At 33.3% G+C, this 20085-nt stretch overlaps 1 protein-coding gene across 1 annotated transcript; it reads right to left on the bottom strand.

Moving 5' to 3' along the window:
- Positions 1-16146: 16146 nt before the first annotated feature.
- On the bottom strand, positions 16147-18710 carry LOC139870210 (uncharacterized). The gene is made up of 4 exons (XM_071858047.1): positions 18704-18710; positions 17842-18639; positions 17394-17693; positions 16147-16805 (listed from the first exon to the last, which is right to left on the bottom strand). The coding sequence occupies exons 1-4, from the start codon at positions 18708-18710 to the stop codon at positions 16147-16149; spliced, it is 1764 nt and encodes a 587-aa protein (XP_071714148.1).
- Between the last annotated feature and the right edge of the window lie 1375 nt (positions 18711-20085).

Raw genomic sequence — 20085 nt, forward strand, 5'->3', positions numbered from 1 at the left:
AAATACCAAAATTAGCACTTAGTTCCAAAACACAACTTAAACATCTTTTATCTTATTACACATTTGACCCTTGGCGTTAATAAGCGGTTATCATAAAGCTAGATTCAATTAAGAGACTTGCATACCACTTGCTAAGTGCCGAATGCTCCTCTAAAACCTTGCCGTCCCAAACCTTCTCAATGCATAAGAACCTAACAAACATTAACAACATAACGAGGTAAGCAAAACGCTTAGTGAGTTAATGGTAAGTACATATCATAAACTTAAAACATAAACACAATCATAACGTAACCATAACCTTCCAACCCGAAGTTTGATTTCGTGATTCGGACTTGATCATCTTGCCTCCTAGACATACGCCAAATCTTAACACATAACATGTACATAATTCAAGCTTAAAACATTATCATATATGTAAATTCAAACTAACACATTACATGGACATCGTCCAAGCTTACACTTAATCATGGATATAAATCCAAGCTTACTCTTAACATGGACCTCGTCCAAGCTTACACTTAACATGGATATAAATCCAAGCTCATCACGTGATATGGACATAGACATAAAGTCTAAGCTTTACACCTTGGCATAGACACAAAGTCTAAGCTTTTCGCCTTATCATAGACATGAAGTCTAAGCTTTTCACCTTGACATAGACGTAAAGTCTAAGCTTTTATCTAGTAAACTTAATCGACACCCTCTTGCACGGATGCAATCCGGGAGCATTAAGTCACCCTTATCATCATATCTCGTATTTAAATACAACCATAAGTACACCTTCATAGTTAAACTCAAAAACATAGAATAATTCATAAATGTCTCTTTTACATAGCTTGCGATCATGGATTCCATGATCACCCTTGACCCGCCCATATTACCCCCATATAACTCACCTTGATTTAGAGCACTCCCTTGATTTGTTGAAGTTCTGTTGCTTTGACTAGCACCTATATAAGAGCTAATCTCATTATTTACACAATTGAGCTAACATAAAGCATTCAAACAAATTAACCTCATAAGTATGAACTTTCACTTTCATTCATTTAACACTTGAGGTTTAATCTTGCTTAACCCACTTTTATCACTTCACATGAACATTTACAATATTCAACATTCTTAAATTTCATTAAACTTAGTTTTACATTTCCATTTCAACAAATAGTGCCATACTTACAACTTTTTCAATATACAATTTCTCAAGTTCAATTAAAACATGTTCTCAAATCATCAATCTCCTTCTAAATTTAGAGGTGAACCTTAAACATTGACATTTCTTGAAAACACCTTTTTGACTTTCACTTCTTCACACTAACTAGCAATTTCATCATCTCAAAATAAATCTTTTCACACAATTTCATCAAAATTACATAATTACTTTCATTGAGGCATTTCATCAAACACCTTATGTGCACTAAATGATTTTAACCATTAACAACATTAGACTCATCATCATTTCCATCACACTTGTTCTTTTAACAAATTCATACATAAACACACACCACAACATTATATACTTTCATTTTATGCTAGCATTTAAGCACAAACTTGATTTAAATCAAAACCCCATTTACTTATCTTTCAAAAATCAACTTTTATAAACCCGCTAAACTCAAATCTGAATTTGGCTAGGCCATAACACATTTAGACTTCATGAATGGTAGTAAGACATCATCTAAACACAAACATTCACTAATTTCAAACATATAATGCTTACCTCAAAGTTCTTCTCAAGACTTCTAATTGAAGTAGAAGAAAATGATGATAATACTAATTTTATTGCTTCCACTAAGATTAGCACACCTTTAATTTCTTAAATCCAAGCTTGCATGTAGGGAATCACTAGAATTGGAAGTTCTTGATTTTCACTTGCAAAACCCGTTCTTCTTTTTGCTCTCTTGAAATCTCAAACAACTCTAAAATGAGCTTCAAGCTCTCAATCACATACTTACACTATAACTATTAGCAATAGACAACTTAAGTCCCTCCCCACCATTTCATAGTTTAGGTAGTCCTTCACACTAACTAACCACCTCATTTCATACTTTGCATGATTAGTCCCTTTCCAATGTTTAACTAAAAAATTCTTGAATTGTCCATATTATTTTGCTAGTTAAATACTTAAACATAACGAATCATTAATAAATTCTCATAAAATATTATCTTAAAATTTTGGGATGTTACAATTAGACATATTGATGCAGAGCTAACAAATTTCAGAATGAAACCCAGTCCTCCACCAAGAAGAAGGTAGTCTGAAAGAATCTTATTACAGAAGCTTTCAAAAAATATTTTCGTCAAAGATGGCACAGGTATGAGTGAGAACAATCCAATCAAATTGTAATTTGTGATGAATATTATTGATGCTACAATAACTATGTTTGTTAATGTATATTTGTGATTCTACTTTTTATTGGAGCTACTGAATATTTGTGATGCTCCTTTTGTATGAAGTTTTGATATGGTAATATAACTGTCTTTATTTATGGTAATTTGCCAATGCAACTGTACTTAGGGTTATGATTAGGGTAATGATTGTACTTTGGGTTATGATTGCCACTGAAGGTGGTTATAAGGTCAACATTGCTTATCATATTGGTTATTGGGTCTGATTTGACATGTATACTACCTCATTAGTTTTTTTCTAAATTGGAGTGAGCGTTGAGTTGTTATTACTTCACCAAACATAGGTTGGTTTTTGAATTAGGCATATATATAATAGACTAGGTTTATATGTTTAGTTTTCTTTTGGTTGCCATAGTGTGCAGCAGGTAAATAATCAGGTTATCCAGGTTTTGTTATCCAGGTTTTGAGTTGTTATTACTTCACCAAACATAGCATTGAGTTATTATCCAAGTTTTGTTTAAGCTGACCCGGTTGGTTCTGCTACTACTATCAGGTTGTGTTTGCCTATTGTTACTATATAGTATAACTTTCTTTCATTGCATAATAAGGGTTTATATGTTATAGATTATATATAGTGTGTTTATATGATGTTAATAAAGTTTATATGTTGTTAATATAGTGTTGTATGATGTTTAGAATCGTGTTGTGTAATTGCGTCAATCATGGCGTGTTAAAACAGTGAGATGGTTGTGTGTCGTTTGTTTGTCCAGTTCTGCTCCAGGTCTGCACTACATGTCTACAATCGTGTTGGGTAATCGTGTGAATCATGGTGTGTTATATAGTCAAATTGTTGTGCTATAGATCCAATCAAACATGTGTTATAAACCTGATTTATAAACCTGATTCAAACATGTGCGAATCATGTGATATTTATTATTAACGTTCATGTAAACCAGATTTATACAAACTTTCATAACAAACGACTTAAGATATAAAGAAAAAGAAATATTGAATTATCTCTGATGATTTTGAAGTCTCCATTATCTTTGAATCCTGCGACGAAGCTAAACAAGCAAACAAGAGCAAGCCGAAAAAAAAAACTAAAAAACGTGTGTTTTTATATTTCTGAAAAGATTTTTTATATTTTATATTATTTATAACTTCAATAATAATAATAATAATAATAATAATCTTATTTATTTAAGGTATATAAAATTTTATAATATTATAATTATATTATATATACTTATCAAAATCCATTTCTAGTTATCAAATTATTTCCTAACTCTTCTGTAACTAGTTAACTTCATATTAATTAGACGTGTTTCTTTATTAACCCGTTCAATATGGAACCCTAAATAACCCGTTACATTGTTTGTTTAATTAGACGTGTTCGGTAATTTCGGTAGACTAATATTAACAGAACTTTAAGGGTTAGGTTGATTAAATGGAGATCGTTAACATATATATCCCGTTAACTTATTTAGACGTGTCACATTTAAAGGCGTTAGTTACAAACTAATTAGACGTGTGTTTTGAAACTTATTAGACGTGTTAAGCATTTAGACGTGTTCCCGGCAAATCTAATAAGACGTGTTGCCAGTTAGACGTGTTGTTGTTTCATTCAGACGTGTTCCTGGTATACATAATTAGACGTGTTGTTAATTAGACGTGTTATTTGGAATATTTGTTAGAAGTGTTGTCAATTAGAGGTGTTCCCGGTAAAAGTAATTAGACGGGGTTACCAATTAGAGGTTTTAAACTTATTTAGACGTATTGAAGATATCTAATTAGACGTGTTGCGAATATTAATTAGACGTATTCCATGTTTTTTTGGTAGAAATCTTAATTAGACGTTTTCCGTGTGATAAATTAGACGTGTTATATAGTGAACACGTCTAAATGACGGGCTCTAAATGAGCCGAAATGTAGTAGTGCGGGAAACCCAAAAAACACAATGTTAAAAACATACTCCCTACAATACTCTTGCTCTTTAGAACACTCGAAGTCGTGAGTTTTTTTTTTACCGTTTTTCGAATTTAACGCCGAGGACGGTAGTGGTGCCGACTCTTCGCCGGGGCAAACAGGCGTAAAAGGCCACCGTTTTTGGCCACCGTCGAGTTGGTAACGTTGTGATGTGTTTAATTTTTTTGGAATATATCCGTTATTCAACGGATATATATAATGTCTTCGTCATCATCGTCTAACGAAGAGTATTTGATGCAAGTGCTCGATTTAATAGACACCGGTTCGATAGAAAGTGAAAATGAGGCAAAAATTTCAAACACACGTCGTTACATAGAACGTGAGCATGAAGAAATTCATGGTTTACCTGGAATGATCGGAAGCATAGATTTTATGCATTTGGCATGGGAAAAATGTTCCGTTGCATGGAAATGTCAATTTACTCTAAGCGATCACAAAGTTTCAACTATTATGCTTGAAGTCGTAGCCTCATATGATAATTATATTTGGCATGCTTTCTTTGGTATTGCGGGTTCAAATAAAAATTTAAAAGTCTTGAACGCTAGTGATTTCTTCAACTCAATGCTTAATGAAGAAATAAAAGGCATCCCTTTTACTGCAAATGGCGTTGAGTACAAAAGAGGATATTACCTTGCCGACGGTATATACCCCGGGTGGGCATCATTGGTTAAGGCGTTTCAAGTGCAAATGATGAAAAACGTACTTACTTTTCGAAGAAACAAGCAGCGGCACGCAAGGATATTGAGAGGACTTTTGGTATTTTACTACAAACATCAATGTTATGAAACAATTAATGTATACGTGCATCATCTTACACAAGATAATTGTAGAATATAATGGTTTTTAACCTAACCGAAAAATGCTTGGGTTTATGAACCCGTTGCTATTATGCAAACAACTTGGAACGAGAGGTGTGAAACATACAGACGAAGGACGAAAGAATTATGCGATAGGGAAGTGCATGAGGGTCAACGATCGAATTTGGTTGAACATGTATGGGCTAATGGTGAGGAGTAGTCGATAGTGTATTGTGTTTTTTTAAGTAATGTATTTTTTTTATTAAGTAATGTATTTTTTTATAAAGTAATAATTTTTTTATTAATGAAATTTAGTATTGTATTTGTTTTTATATTTTAAATAATAATTAAACTAGATAATTCATAAAAAAACTAAAATAATAATTGAATTAGACATTGCAATTTAACACTGAACGATTTCCCCTGTTTTGACCTCGATGTTAAATCTTAGTGTTATAGAAGACACTGAGATTTAACGCCGAGCCCAGTGTCAAAAAACCTAATGCTCTTAGCGTTATTATGCTATACTTTTGCCTTTCAAATTTCATGTTCTGCTCCCAAGCCTTGCAGTGTTCGTCTTTTTGATTCGTTTGATGAAAAAATTCGGTTTTAATGTTATTGTTATTTTGCCAAAAAAAAATCAATTTAATTATCTTTTTGTGTTAATATATATATATATATATATATATATATATATATATATATATATATATATATATATATATATATATATATATTTTATATTTATAACTATATAAGTAAACAAATTATTTGAAATAAACACAAAAAGAATACTAACGGCATGCTTGGCGGAGAGTTGAAATGTAAATAGATCGAATGTGGATCGTGTGAATCTATATCTTATATTCATATCTATTTAATTTTTTAAATCATATCCAACTCATCCATCCATATCCATATCCGTTGAATTAACATGTTAATGGATATTCGTTGGATGTTAAGATTTTTTTAAAGATATCCCCATTATGAAAATTCGATGAATCGGACATCTATTGTCATCCCTAGTGGAGGGTATTAGATATTAAGGTATGATTTAATCATTAAGGTTCTTTGATTATTAGAGTGCTCTCAAAAATGGTGTCTTCAACCCCGTCCATAGGTCCGCCCACCTGGGCGCTATTGGCAGCGAGCCGCCCACCTTCCGTCCACGCCTCTGCCCTTTTTCCATTTTTTTTCAATCATGTTTGAGGACGGATGTAAATGTATATGTTACTTGTACTATTAGCATTAAAACTTGTAAACTCTTTAATTAAATAATTTAAGTGGGTCCAAACTTATTTGAGTGAGTATGTCATTGTTGGTAGTGTTTAGTCTAGAATTAGTCCTGGAATGAAGTGCTGACGTGGCGGCTAGTTCTGGTGAAGAAGCTTGTCACGATTGGGAGCACTCTTACTAATGGAATGTCTATTATCTTAAAGTAATTAATGGATCATTATCTAGTTTTTTATTTTTATTTTTTATTAATTATGTTTTGGCAAAAAATAAGATAAATAAATAATTAAAAGACCAACCATCAAAATGATAATTTAGTCCAATTACAAAACAAGGCACCTTCATGATCTTTCAACCCAACCAATCATAAGACCCATTAATACAAATAAACATTAATCTGAAGCCTCTAAATAGCGTACAAAAACATAAGACAATTAAACTCGTACACCTCAAACTTAACAATATCCAAGAGATTCTAACAAAGCCACATGATTGATGAGACTAACACAATTTAGCTCCAACAGATGATTCCAAAGACTAAAACTAGACCTTGTCTTGTATTATAATGGTAGTTATCCATTCGTGACCGAAAGTAACTTCGATAAGTTTGAAGTAATCATCCCTCCAAATAGAAATAACCCACCCGATCTACCTACGGAACTTACTTGCACGCATTTATAGACATGATACAATCAAGTTTCGTTCATAATCGGAGCCCGAACATCATTCACTTGTCTCGTGGATGGCCACATATTGAACTTGATACCTGATTGTCATATGTTCAAGTTTCAACCATACTACACCTATCCTTTCAACCGTGCCCCCTCAAAATCCATGAAACTAGCATCATCCTCAAACTTCTTTTGGGGGAGTAGGTGTTTCACCATATTCGCGCACCGTAACTTTTTATTTCAATAATCTGCTTGTTAAGAGCATTATCTAGTAAAATAAGTGGAATGCCCATTACCTTCTAACGTTCTCTTTCATTTTCCCTCTATATATTTTATCCATCTTTCCCACTTTCATTCCACATTTCTCCATCATATCACTTATAAAATCTCGCTGCAAAACTACGGTAATTACGGTACATAAATTTGTCGTTATACAACACGAATTCATTCAAGCTATTGATTTATATATTCTTATTTTATGATTTATAAACTACTATATTTGTATTTATTTTATATATTTATGTAATAATGTAATGTTGGGTTGTAGGACTATTTATATAGATTTTAAACTTCACTTTAATCTTCTTTTTTCAGTGATGGTATAATTATTTAACAAGATAATTATGATTTACCTGAGTTGTGATTTAAATGGTTATTATTTTTGTTGGAACTAATTATGAGTAGTTGATTTATGATCATCTTATATGCATAGTGTTGGTGTTATTTTTGATAGAATAATGATATGGTTACTTGTTCTTACATTGATGGATGGAAGAAAAGAGGAGTAACCTCTTTGAATATAAAATGAAGTTGTCCCACATAGGTGGGTGAAAGAAGTTGAAGGTGAAATCCTTAGTTATAAAAGGAGCTCATGGAATTCATTCTAACTTGCACCAATCAATACACTTTAAGTATTTGATTATTTTATTCTTTCTTACCCTTGTTTGAGAGTTGTATTAGTTAAATACTTTGGAGAGTGTAGTTGGCTTAAGAGAATCGTCTTTGTCATTGTAACAATTTGTGATATAGTGTATTTTTCTCTTTGGGGCCCGTGTTTTTCCTCCTGTTTTGGAGTTTTCACGTTAAATTCTTGTGTTGTGGATTGTTCTTAATTCTTTACTGTTATTGTTGGACTGAGTGGTGGGAATTAGTGAGGCCGTAATTTTCCAACACATAGTGCATACGATGGAGCATGCAACAACATTACGCTTTCCTTTGAAGTGTAAAATAGACGATACGTAGACAATGAGCTTTAATGTATCTAGCTTATAATATACTCTGTAATATAAATATGAGTGCAATAATTTGAGTGACAGTGTTGGTAATTGATCGAACCTATTTTACATCATAGAGATTCAAGATATATTCGAGTGCATTAAAGATGTCGGGGTTGTTATGTTTTAATTATGATTACCATTTCGAGATCATCATCTCGAAATGCATAATCACCACATTCCGTTAATAACGATCCATATGATCATCAATCAATACTCATAAGCATATTTTGTACCTTCAACGTAATATGACTATCACTTATGGCAGTAGCTCATTCCTAAATTAGATTACTACACTCCTATTTATAGTGTTTACGAATCAGTATTGTGCGTCTTTCATCCATGCATTTTCCTTTAACTTTATGTACGCGCCTTTAATACACATATTTATTATACGCATACACATATGCGCAACTGCACATATGATCAAGTCCCCCCCCCCAACCCCCAATTTATTTTTATACAGTTGTGACTTTTTCCTTGTTAGTGCTGTCTAAAATGATAGATGAATCAATGATAAACGGCTCGTCTCGCCGTGACCTTCTCTTGAATTCTCAAAACTTCTGTCGCTCCATCCCCGTCTGATATGTTAAAGAAATAATTTTCGCATGTTAAACTTATAAAATTAAATGACGTAATTTGCGTTAAACACTTTTGCAATTTCCGATGGAACACATGTGTTCTAATGATTACAACAATTACTAAAGTAAGATTTGGGGGTTGATTGACTAAGCACGTCAAATCTAGCGTTTTTAATGATATACACGCGCTAACGTTTTAGTTTCTACCCAATTCATACCGTTAGATGATTACACGTGTTTAGCTGATCTTAATTGTCCCATTTAGTTATAAAAACCCGCCAGCGAAGCATTTCTTTAACGACATCCCCTTCACCTTGTGTGTTGGGGCTGGGAGTTAGGTCATGGGTTCGAGCCTAGCTTCGCCCATCCTATTAATTAATCTGCCTGAAATATGGATATCAAGATTGACCCAGGGAGTTTTATCCCGGATCCATTCAGGATTCAAACCCGATCCGAGTGTCCCTCGGAATGGTTAAAGGATCTGGTTCCTGTAATGCAATTCGGATTTCCTCCCGAATGCATATGTGTGTGCAAATGATGAGTGCTGTTGAAATAAATTATGTGTAATCCTCAATAAAGTTGTTTATTTTCACCTTCATGTAAAAAAAAACAACTTTTACCCCATTTACTTGAGTAAATTCGTTGGTTGGATATAGTGTACCCTGAACACACACAAGAGTCTATACGATGTGGGTTAAATAACAAGATTTCAACTTCGTCCTGTAAACATTAAGAACAAGAAATATAAATTATAGAGTAGTTAATAGTTTAAATGTGTATTGAAGTATCCATTTAGCTTTTGAAATAAAAGAAGATCAATTACCTTTATGTTTTGCAAGTCTGCAAACGGTTGGTTCTTGACCCTTTGCTTGTGAACCCTTGGTTCATGAATCACTTCTTTTCGCATGCCTAGAGTATTCACTTTCTGTTTTTTCACCACTCTATCTCGTTCCTCCTCTATTTGCTGGATCTCCACTTGTTTCTCCACAACTGGGTGATTTTCCATTCCCCGTTTTCTCTCAACAGACTTGTCATTCAACACCACCTGTTCGTTTACCTGTTCCAGTTCGTCTACCTATAAGACTTCCAGTGCGTCTACCGGTTCTTTGAATTTTTCGTCTACCAATTGCATATTTCCTGTCGTGTCGTGATGTTCTGTCGGTTCATGATGTTCTGGTGTTGAAGCTGTTTCATGTGAAGTTTCATGTGATTCATTTTTTTCTCTTTCCACCACCACCCTTTGCACCTCCTTAACCACAAGTTCCTGTACCTTTTCCATTGTTACGAATTGGTCTCCCTTTTGTTGCTTACCGAATTTGCTATATCCTAGCATGCTACTAACACCTCTGGTTCTACCGCCGTGTTCTTTCTCCACATTAACTAACAAGGCATCCCCTCCTTGTTTATCTGTCTTAACCTGGAACAAAACACGAAAATTAATCGATTATAAAATAATTCTAGGTTAATAAGGCTATAAAAACAATTTAATGTATATTACAATTTTATCTATAAGGGACACATTCGTATCTGGAATTATTGGCCTCTTTGTTTCTTTCATTCGCTTCATCATTCCGAGTACATAATTCCTTACAGCGGGATTGGAGATATCGTGGTATACTGTACGCTTTTCAGGATCATTTTTCTCCAAATCCCATTCTTTTTTATGGCCTCGAAAACCTGAACGACCTACACGGGCGTAATTATCTTTTGTTTGTTTCAAGGTGTTTTCTCTGCATTTTTCTCATAATTCCTTTCCAATTTACATGGGATTAAAAACCACATTAGTTTCCATCAATTTAAAAATGTAATTCCATACATGTTTAAAAGCAAATGAATAACACTAACCCTTTTTGCTGGTGTATCTTCAAGTTCACAAAATTATCTCCATTTTGCTGCAGTTATGAAACCGTAATCTGGACATTCTTCATAAGGAAGCTTGCCTTGAACCGTATACATTCTTAACTTGGCCCTGAATCTCTTAAAAGCCCCGTTGCAATGATGAAGCGTTTGTTTCTTCGCAAAATCATCTTTGATAAAATGATGTTCCTGTAAATGTTGTTACATATATAATTAAACATTAGTTTAACAAATTCTGATACCTTTATGAAACAAAATTCTTATAAGTTATGATTTGATACCTTTATGTCCAACCATAACGCTTCTTTCTCATCTACAGAAACTACTTTCCAATCATCCTCAATAAAATCAATCCTACGCCTTGTAAGAACACATATGTTACTGGCAAACAAAGCTTGATATTTTCCTATAACATGCCCAAATTGATCAAATTCAACCACAAATGGAATCACTAATTTTTCTTTAAGTTTACTAACTCCTCGTTTAGGCCTATTGTTTTGGCTCTGTATACATTAAAAAAAATCAATAATAAGAATCTAACAATAATAACAAGACTAATACCTTAACAATACTAGTAGTTCTAGGTATGCATACAATAGAATTGAAATCATAAACGTACCATGATGTTTGATGTATCAAGTTCTTGAATTTATCGAATTTAGGGGGTTTCTGCAGTTACCTACAAAGTTCGTGGGATTGTGTATAGTACTATGTAATCGCAAAATAACAAAATGATTAACTGACGATTTGTAGTAGCTATTTGAAGGAGTTTGGATCACTGCTAGGGTTTGTGAAAATAATACAACAGTAAATGAGACTGTCGGTTTGTTTCAATTATGATCGAAGGTTGTTTTGTGTCAATTAGTGGTGTCAATTAGGTTGGCGGTTAATTTGAAATTTTTGAGACCAAATGGTAGGTGATTTGGCCATTAAGCTGATCTGATGATGAAGAAGTTTAGGTATTTTACCTATAGTAAATTATTTCATATTTTTTTAATACACCGTAATAAGATACTTGACCCGGCCCAGGCAAAAATGATCCGGTATTTCAAAAAATATCTGTTTTAAAAAAAAGGTAATACAAAAAATCCCTCACCTTCTCAAGTACCTCATACGGAGTATCTCTTCACCTGCCACCATCTCTGTACTTGCAATAGCGATCAACTACAACCATCTCCCGCCATGTCGAGCTCAGGTTAATGTGTTTTCTAAAACAAAATTTATTATTTATTAACTGTAAGCACAGGGTTTTCCGAATTGAAAACCTAAAAAATTTAGAACAAAGTTTATCATCACATTTGTTTATTTTAAATCATTAAAATCAAACAACAGATCTACACTTCACCCGTATTTATGCTTTTTTATTTGCACCTGAATCGATTTTATCTCACAGTTATGTGCATATATAATATTAGTGTTTTTCTTTGTAATTACACTCATGCAGGTGTGTGTCTGTAAATTTATTGTGTTATATACCTTTAAGTTCATACCAAAAGTTCATTTATGATATTGCACTTGTATATATTATTTGCTAATTATCTGCAGATTCCCAACAGGTTACATAGGGTTTGATTTATGTTACAGCAGTATGTATTGTGAACTTTAAAGCTACAGTACCAATATAGTTTGCTTAGGTTTGAAAATGACAGCATATATATTTTATCTAACCATTTTAAATCTAATAATTGATCTGTGATGTAATTGAGTATTTTGTTCTTTGTTTGCATATTAATGAATTAAATCACAAATACAGCTGGAAACAATGATGCACTCGCCATTGACCGGCTGAATAGAGCTGAAAGGTACAACATATGGAGCACCGTTGATGTCACATACATCTTCTTCGACATACCAAGGGGAACTTTTTGGGTGAGTTAAATACTTTTTTAGAGAAACAGTTAAACGTATTTGTGTATATAGCAATGACAAATAATTATGAAATCATTAACAAATAATATGTCAATGTCATTTAGGAACTACCTAAGGACTTTAATCGCATCCGAGAACTCGAGGCTGGCTGCACCTATAAATGCTTGGATATGAAAGGGATATTCCATTGGTGGGACATAAAACAGGCCACATATGTAACAAAAAAAAGCTTTTTGTTTCGAAAGGCTGGGAGTACTTTGAATGGGTACAAAGTGGGTGATAGGTGTATGATTGGGTTCTCCCGTCGATACAAGAGTTTTTTCATGGTCATGGATGGAAGCCACCCACTTTAACAATCTCATTAGGGTCAATAGTCTTTTGATAGTGCAGCTTTAACTCTAATTTGTGGAGTACTTATAATCTATGTATGAATTGCACATGTACATCTTTTGATAACTTTTAAGTTCCTCACCGGAGAACAATTTATGTTTTAGATTTACTAATGTATGTAAGAATTCTATATTATGATATGTAAATTATGTTCGTATTTAATAGTCGATGTTGATGTTTGGTAAATTACTACCGTAATCGCATACAATTATTGTTCGATGTGTAGGTTCTTTAATCTTGTTTAGTAATGGAACATTGTAGTTTACAATAAACTATTTTGTCTAATTCAAGTTTGATTATATTTGAAGTTGCGCGTCACAAGTAACAACCTTAAAAGATGGTTCACTTATCATGGTAAATTGTATGTATTTGGCTTTTTCAATGTAGTATATGTACAAGATTTTCTAATGAAATGTATGTTTTACATGAGTCTATTGTTCCATCATTGATAAATGCTTAAAATTGCATTGAGTTGCAAGTTTGTAATCAAAAGTAATGCAAGAAGTAAATATTACTAAACTTCATGCATCATTAGAAAACATTAGCGTATCCAAATGTAAACTATCCATTCAGCTATTATATATAGGGAGAATTGCTGAATACTAGAGTAATAGATTACAACAAATACATGGTATAAGTGCAACAAAAAATATGTAAGCTAACAATATCCAGATTGTACAGCACTTATACACCAAAAGTAACTAAAATTGTTTAAATCAACAAACTAAAGAAAAAAGTTTTGTTCCTCCAGATTGTACGTGAGTTCATAATATTGACCAGGAATCAGGCCATTGATTGTTCGGTACTCTGGAAAACCGTAAGTAACTGCCAGATTTGGTTTCTTTTTCCCTGTCACCTGCTTCAACCACCACTTGAATTCATCACCTTCAAGATTAAAGCAATTCACATAACACCCACTCCTCAGTCCTGGAAGTCCAATAAACTCCTTTGGAAGATGCTAACGAAAAAGAAAATACATATTTAGCCAAAGGTTTAACCAAATTGTTATTCTATAATGATGAAGCATAAAACGTTGATATGTAAAAAGATAAGACAAGTAGTGTACCACCATTTATCAGTTGATGAATGTTAAACTTTAAAAAGATAAGTAGCGTACCAACAATTTACCAGACGGTATTTTGATAATCACAACACATTCAGGATGTAGATGTTGTTGAGGCATTGGTTCATCTTCTGAGGTATCACTTTCGGTATCATTGTCTGAACTGTCATCAATGATAATGATTTCAGGAATGGATTGGGAAGTTGATCCTTTTTCCCAGTTAGTAGAAACATCATCGTCCATCAGCTGAAAAGTTAATAAACAACCCTTTTCTACACCAAGGTGGTCATAAATCACAAGCTCAGGATTTTCCGATTCAGTTGCATAAAAGACCATACAATCACCAGACGCCACTTTAAGGTCTCTAAGCAACTCATACCATCCTTCCCACATGACAACATCATCTTCAACTGAGATTACCACCACCCTTTTCTTGTACCATCTTTGAAAGTGAACAATCATTTGTTGTTTGGGTCCAGAGTTTCCATAAGTAGTTGTTAACCATTCCTTTGGCAGTATCTACATCCAATAAAAAATAATGGTATTTTTGTTAAAGAAATATAAAACTAATTTGTTAAGATAATAATCATGTACACATACTAAATGTGTGTTACATATGCGATAGCAAAAAATGACCATACCAATCCTGGTTCATTTGGATCTTTGACGAATTTCATGAATGAAGGGAAACGTGTGTATGGAGTATTTTAATACACTGTTGCCTGAATTCGAGTCAATACACTAAAAGATGTGAATGGATCAAAAAAGTTCTTTTGAAATAGGTCAGGTGAGTAAATAGCCAACTCGTAGTTTCTTTTGTCGATTCCAGTCAATAGAAGGATATCGCCTTCTCCAATATCAAGATCATTCATGATCTTCAGCCAGCCATCACCAAGTATCATACGATTACGATCATTCTTTGAAAATGTAACTTCAGATTTATATCCTTGCAGGGTGTGGATGAAAACAGAATGTCTTGGAACCATGGTATCATAATGGTCAACATACCATTCATTTGGCAAAGCCTGTAACAAAACATAATAACCTGATATGTCTTACAATGGTTTTGCTTTATAAAATATATAATTTTAAGGTTAAAATGGCAACGAAACAATACCAGTTCAAGCTTATCTGCTAATCGTATTATGTGGATGAACGATGGTGGACGATTGTAGGTAGCCATAAATGACAACGTCAAAGATTATTTCTGCTTCTGTAAAATCAACATATATTACATATCAGTTATGTAGGTAACAATAATAATTATGGTCAAATTAACACAACTAGATTTAGGTATAATAGTCTGATATTTAGGGCATTTCGTCTTTAACACAAAAAAAATTAGACTCTTTCTGCAGCATCTATTAACCACTTTTAAACCCTAATGTGTCCATTTTCTGAATAATCTAAGACAAAATGTGCATGTATATAACCTAATTTTAGATTATTGTTTCCTAATCACACAACTCGATTCAAGCATAATAGTCTGATTTTATGGTCATTACGTATATAACAAGAATATTCGAGTAAAGAACAATTAGATAACTAAAAAAACCATATGTACCTGTATTTTCGACGATCCTTCAGCCGTGAGGACGAAATCGATTTCTTTCTTCAAATAATCGCCGTTCTATGATGATAGAGTAGGGTGTTTCCTGTGGTTTGATAATGAAGTGGGATGGTTTAGGGTATACGAAGAAGTTGGATGGTTTTGTGATCGCGGTTTGTTCCCGGTATTAAAATTGAAAACTGTGCATATATATGTTTATATATATATATATATATATATATATATATATATATATATATATATATATATATATATATATATATATATATATATGTATGTATGTGTGTGTGTGTGTGTGTGTGTGTGTGTGTGTGTTTTAGAATTATTTGTATTGTATAGATTGTTATTATTAATTTAGAAGGTAATAACATAAAGCAAATTTTTCATGGTAAAAAAAATTAACAAAAAAAATTAACAAAAGACATAAAAGACATGTTGCATAAGTCATTAAAAAATATACTCATGTTTGTACAAAACAAAAGGTAATCAATCATATGTTTTAACAATTTTTATGTACCTGCAACCTCGTCTCCTTCCTCATGGTCTCCTCTAACGTAGATTGTATTATTTCCAACAACAACTTCATTCAAAGGTTGAACACCGACTGAAAATGGCTGTAACTCGTCAAATTGGTCGTACTCATCCTCATCAACAACGTTCTTGACACCAACAATCCGTCGTTTTCCATACTGAACCACATGCCATCTAGAATCCTTTGGGTCTTCAATAAAAAATACTTGAGTAACTAGTTTTGCTAGAATGAATGGTTCTTCTTTATATCCATTGGTGGAAAGATTAACAGTTGTAAAACCATCTTTATCAACTTGAATACCGCGATCATTATCAACCCACTTACACTTGAACAAGGGTATAGTGTATGAATTACCATAATCTAATTCCCATATTTCATGAATGACACCATAATAAGATTTTTTAGTGATCCTTGATCTTTCTTCATGATTGACCATGGTGAATTCCGTCGACGAGGCTATCACCGTGACACCGCTATTTTGCATTTTACTCTTCTTATCTTGAGCTTTAGTGTAAAAGGTATACCCATTTATGTCATATCCTTGATATTGGAACACATGTTTAGGGGCGAATCCCAAAGCTTCAACCGTTTTATCAATATTTGGAAGTGTCCTCCTAACTTTATCTTTCAACCATTCTGAAAAAGTTTTTTTATGTTGTTTTGCCAATCACTTTGCACTCTTTTTACGGTTTTGTTGTCTCAACAACGATATGTGTTCTTGTATGAACGGATCAATAGATGTAGTGTGTTGTAAGACATTAAAATGTGCCTAATGATAATCGGCAACATTTGAATAGCCCGTCTTGCGCCCAAGTGTCCCTTGACCTGATAGTCTTCCTTCATGATGACTTTGTGGAATTTCAACACTTTTAAACCCATCCATATAGTTTGTTCAGAATTCGATCACCTCTTCGGATGCATATCCTTCAACGATACTGCCTTCTGGTCGATTAAGGTTCCTTACATAACCTTTCAAGATACCCATGTATCTTTCAAATGGATACATATACCGTAAGAAAACTGGACCACATGCCTTTATTTCTCCTACAATATGAGATACCAAATGAACCATGACATCAAAGAAAGAAGGTGGAAAGTACATCTCGAGTTCTCAAAGAGTAAGTATGATATCTCTTTGATATTCATCCAGCACATCAGGATCAATCACCTTTGAATGAATCATGTTGAAAAATAAGCATAGTTTTGTTATTGTGTGTCGAATACGGTTGGGTAGAATTCCACGAATTGCGATAGGAATCATCTGGGTCATTAGTACATGAGAATCATGTGACTTCATACTAAGTAACTTCAAATCTTTCATCAAAACCAACTTCCTAATGTTAGCAGAGTATCCTGATGGAACCTTAATACCATGTAAACATTGACAAGATTTAGTTTTCTCGACCTTCGACATAGTATAACAGGCCGGAGGAAGAAACTTGGTGGACCTTCCATCAATATCTTTAGGTTGTAGCTCTGGTCTGATATTCATTAATTCCATGTCCCTTCTAACTTTAATTCCATCTTTTGTTTATCCAGGAATGTTCAACAGTAACCCTATCAAATTTTCACAAACATTTTTCTCAATATGCATAAAATCAAGACAATGTCGGACTCATAAATACTTCCAGTAGGGTAATTTCCAAAAAAATAGACTTTTTCTTCCAAATACCTTTGGGAGAACCAAAACGTTTCTTTCCCAACACAACATTTATATTAGCAACATTGGAGAGTGTAGTTTCTCCATCCAATGGTGGTGGTAGTTTTCTATCCTCTATAGTACCATCAAATACATCCGACTTTTTACGATACGGGTGATTCTCAGCAAGCTCTCTTCGATGCCCCATAAATGCCAGTTTCTTATAATTTGTGAGCCATATCGAGTGAGTATTTTCCTCACAAATAGGACATGCCTTTTTTCCATTCGTACTATATCCAGACAAATTACCATAAGCAGGAAAATCATTTATGGTGCAAAAAAGCATTGCCCGTAGTTGGAAGTATTCTTTCTTGTATGCATCATAAACGTGTATGCTAGTACTCCATAATTCCATTATTTCATCAACTAATGGTTGCAAATAAACATCAATGTCATTTCCAAGTTGCTTTGGGCCTTGAATCAAAAGAGACATCATTATGTATTTTCTTTTCATACATAGCGAAGGCGGTAGGTTATAAATGCATAGAAGAACAGGCCACGTGCTGTGACGGCTACTCAAATCTCCGAAAGAATTAATTCCATCTGAACTGAGTCCGAACTTTATATTACGTATCTCATCCCCAAATTCTTTAAAATCTTTATCAAAATTTTTCCATTGAAGTGAATCGGCCACATGTCGCATTTTTCCATCATTTTTACGATCTTCAGCATGCCAACGTAATAATTTTGCATCTTTCTCATTCGTAAATAATCTCTTTAATCTTGGTATGATAGGCAAGTACCACAATAATTTTGCAGGAGGTCCATTTTCTGACACATCACTATCAACATTATCAGTTAGTTTTTCACGTTTATACCTAGATGTACCACATACCTTTCATTGTTGAAGGTCTTTGTCTTCATTCTTGTATAACATACAATCATTTGGACAAGCATGTATTCTCTGTATTTCCAATCCCATTGGGCACATTAATTTCTTTGCTTGGTATGTTGAAACCGGCAACTCATTACCTTCTGGTAGTATTTTGTTCAACAACTCTAACAGGCTAGTGAAACTTGTGTCGCTCCAACCATTGTTTGATTTTAAGTTAACCAGTTGTATCACGGCGGAAAGTTTTGTAAAATTCATACAACCGGTATATAAAGGTTTTTCAGCGTCAACAAATAGTTGTTGAAATCTGTCATGATACTTATCAGCAACATCATCCTCCATATCCAAATCGTCAAACTTGTCATTAAAATTAACATTTTTGTCACTATTGTATGAATCTTCTTCATTATCGGTATTGTTATCCGAAACAGACGGGTTAAGGTCAGCTAATGACTCACCATGAAAATACCAACATGTGTACCCTCTCATAAATCCGTGTGCAATTAGATGATTTTTGATATCGGTTGAATCAGCATACCACCGTGCATTTTTGCATTTCTTACAAGGACAACTAATTGTGGTGTTTCCATTTTCTAGTTGATCAGTCTCAGCAACTGTAATAAATTCATCAACACTATCCATAAACTCAGAGATAGCGTAACCTATCTCGTACATCCAAGTATTCCGATCCATCTACAAGCAACATTGAAAAAGTTAATACATTATTAATAATAAAGAATGTAAAAAGTTGGAAAAGGGACTAGAACCCACGACCTCCTCTCTACCAAACAACAACCATCTAAGCGATTGTGTTAACCTGACAACTTTACATTTATTTTCTATAAAAACATCACGTACTGTCTACTGTAAAAAAAACCCCAAATCAAAATCAATTGAGTTATCGATCATAATCCCATTACCTCATTATCATTTCTGTGTTCTAAAAAAAACCGCGAAGAACCCCAAATCCCTTAAATCTTTAAACCCTAATTGTTCGATACCCTATTCGATTTCTGTTCTATTTTAGATATGGTCTCTGCACGATTCTACTTTGCTACCATGGCTTACACGAAGCAACGTATTTTGAAGAGAAAAAGAGTGTATTTCAAAGGTTAATTCCTAACAGTAATTATAATTAATAATTAATTTTGTATATTTGATAATCTAAATTTATTACTTTTTTGTTCAGAAAAAAACATGAATATTATTGTCGCGCAATTAGTCTTTGAAATGGGTTTGGTTATGAGTTCGGTCAATTTCCTTGTTTTTGCATATTGTGTATGTGTGATATGTTTGATGTGTTATTCATAACACAATAATAAGACTGCATGTGTTTGAAATGATATTAAGGTGTATAAGCCTGTGTTTTCTGTACTATGATCTTA

This window comes from Rutidosis leptorrhynchoides, chromosome 10, assembly GCF_046630445.1.
Source record: "Rutidosis leptorrhynchoides isolate AG116_Rl617_1_P2 chromosome 10, CSIRO_AGI_Rlap_v1, whole genome shotgun sequence".
In the NCBI taxonomy this organism is placed as follows: Eukaryota; Viridiplantae; Streptophyta; class Magnoliopsida; order Asterales; family Asteraceae; genus Rutidosis; species Rutidosis leptorrhynchoides.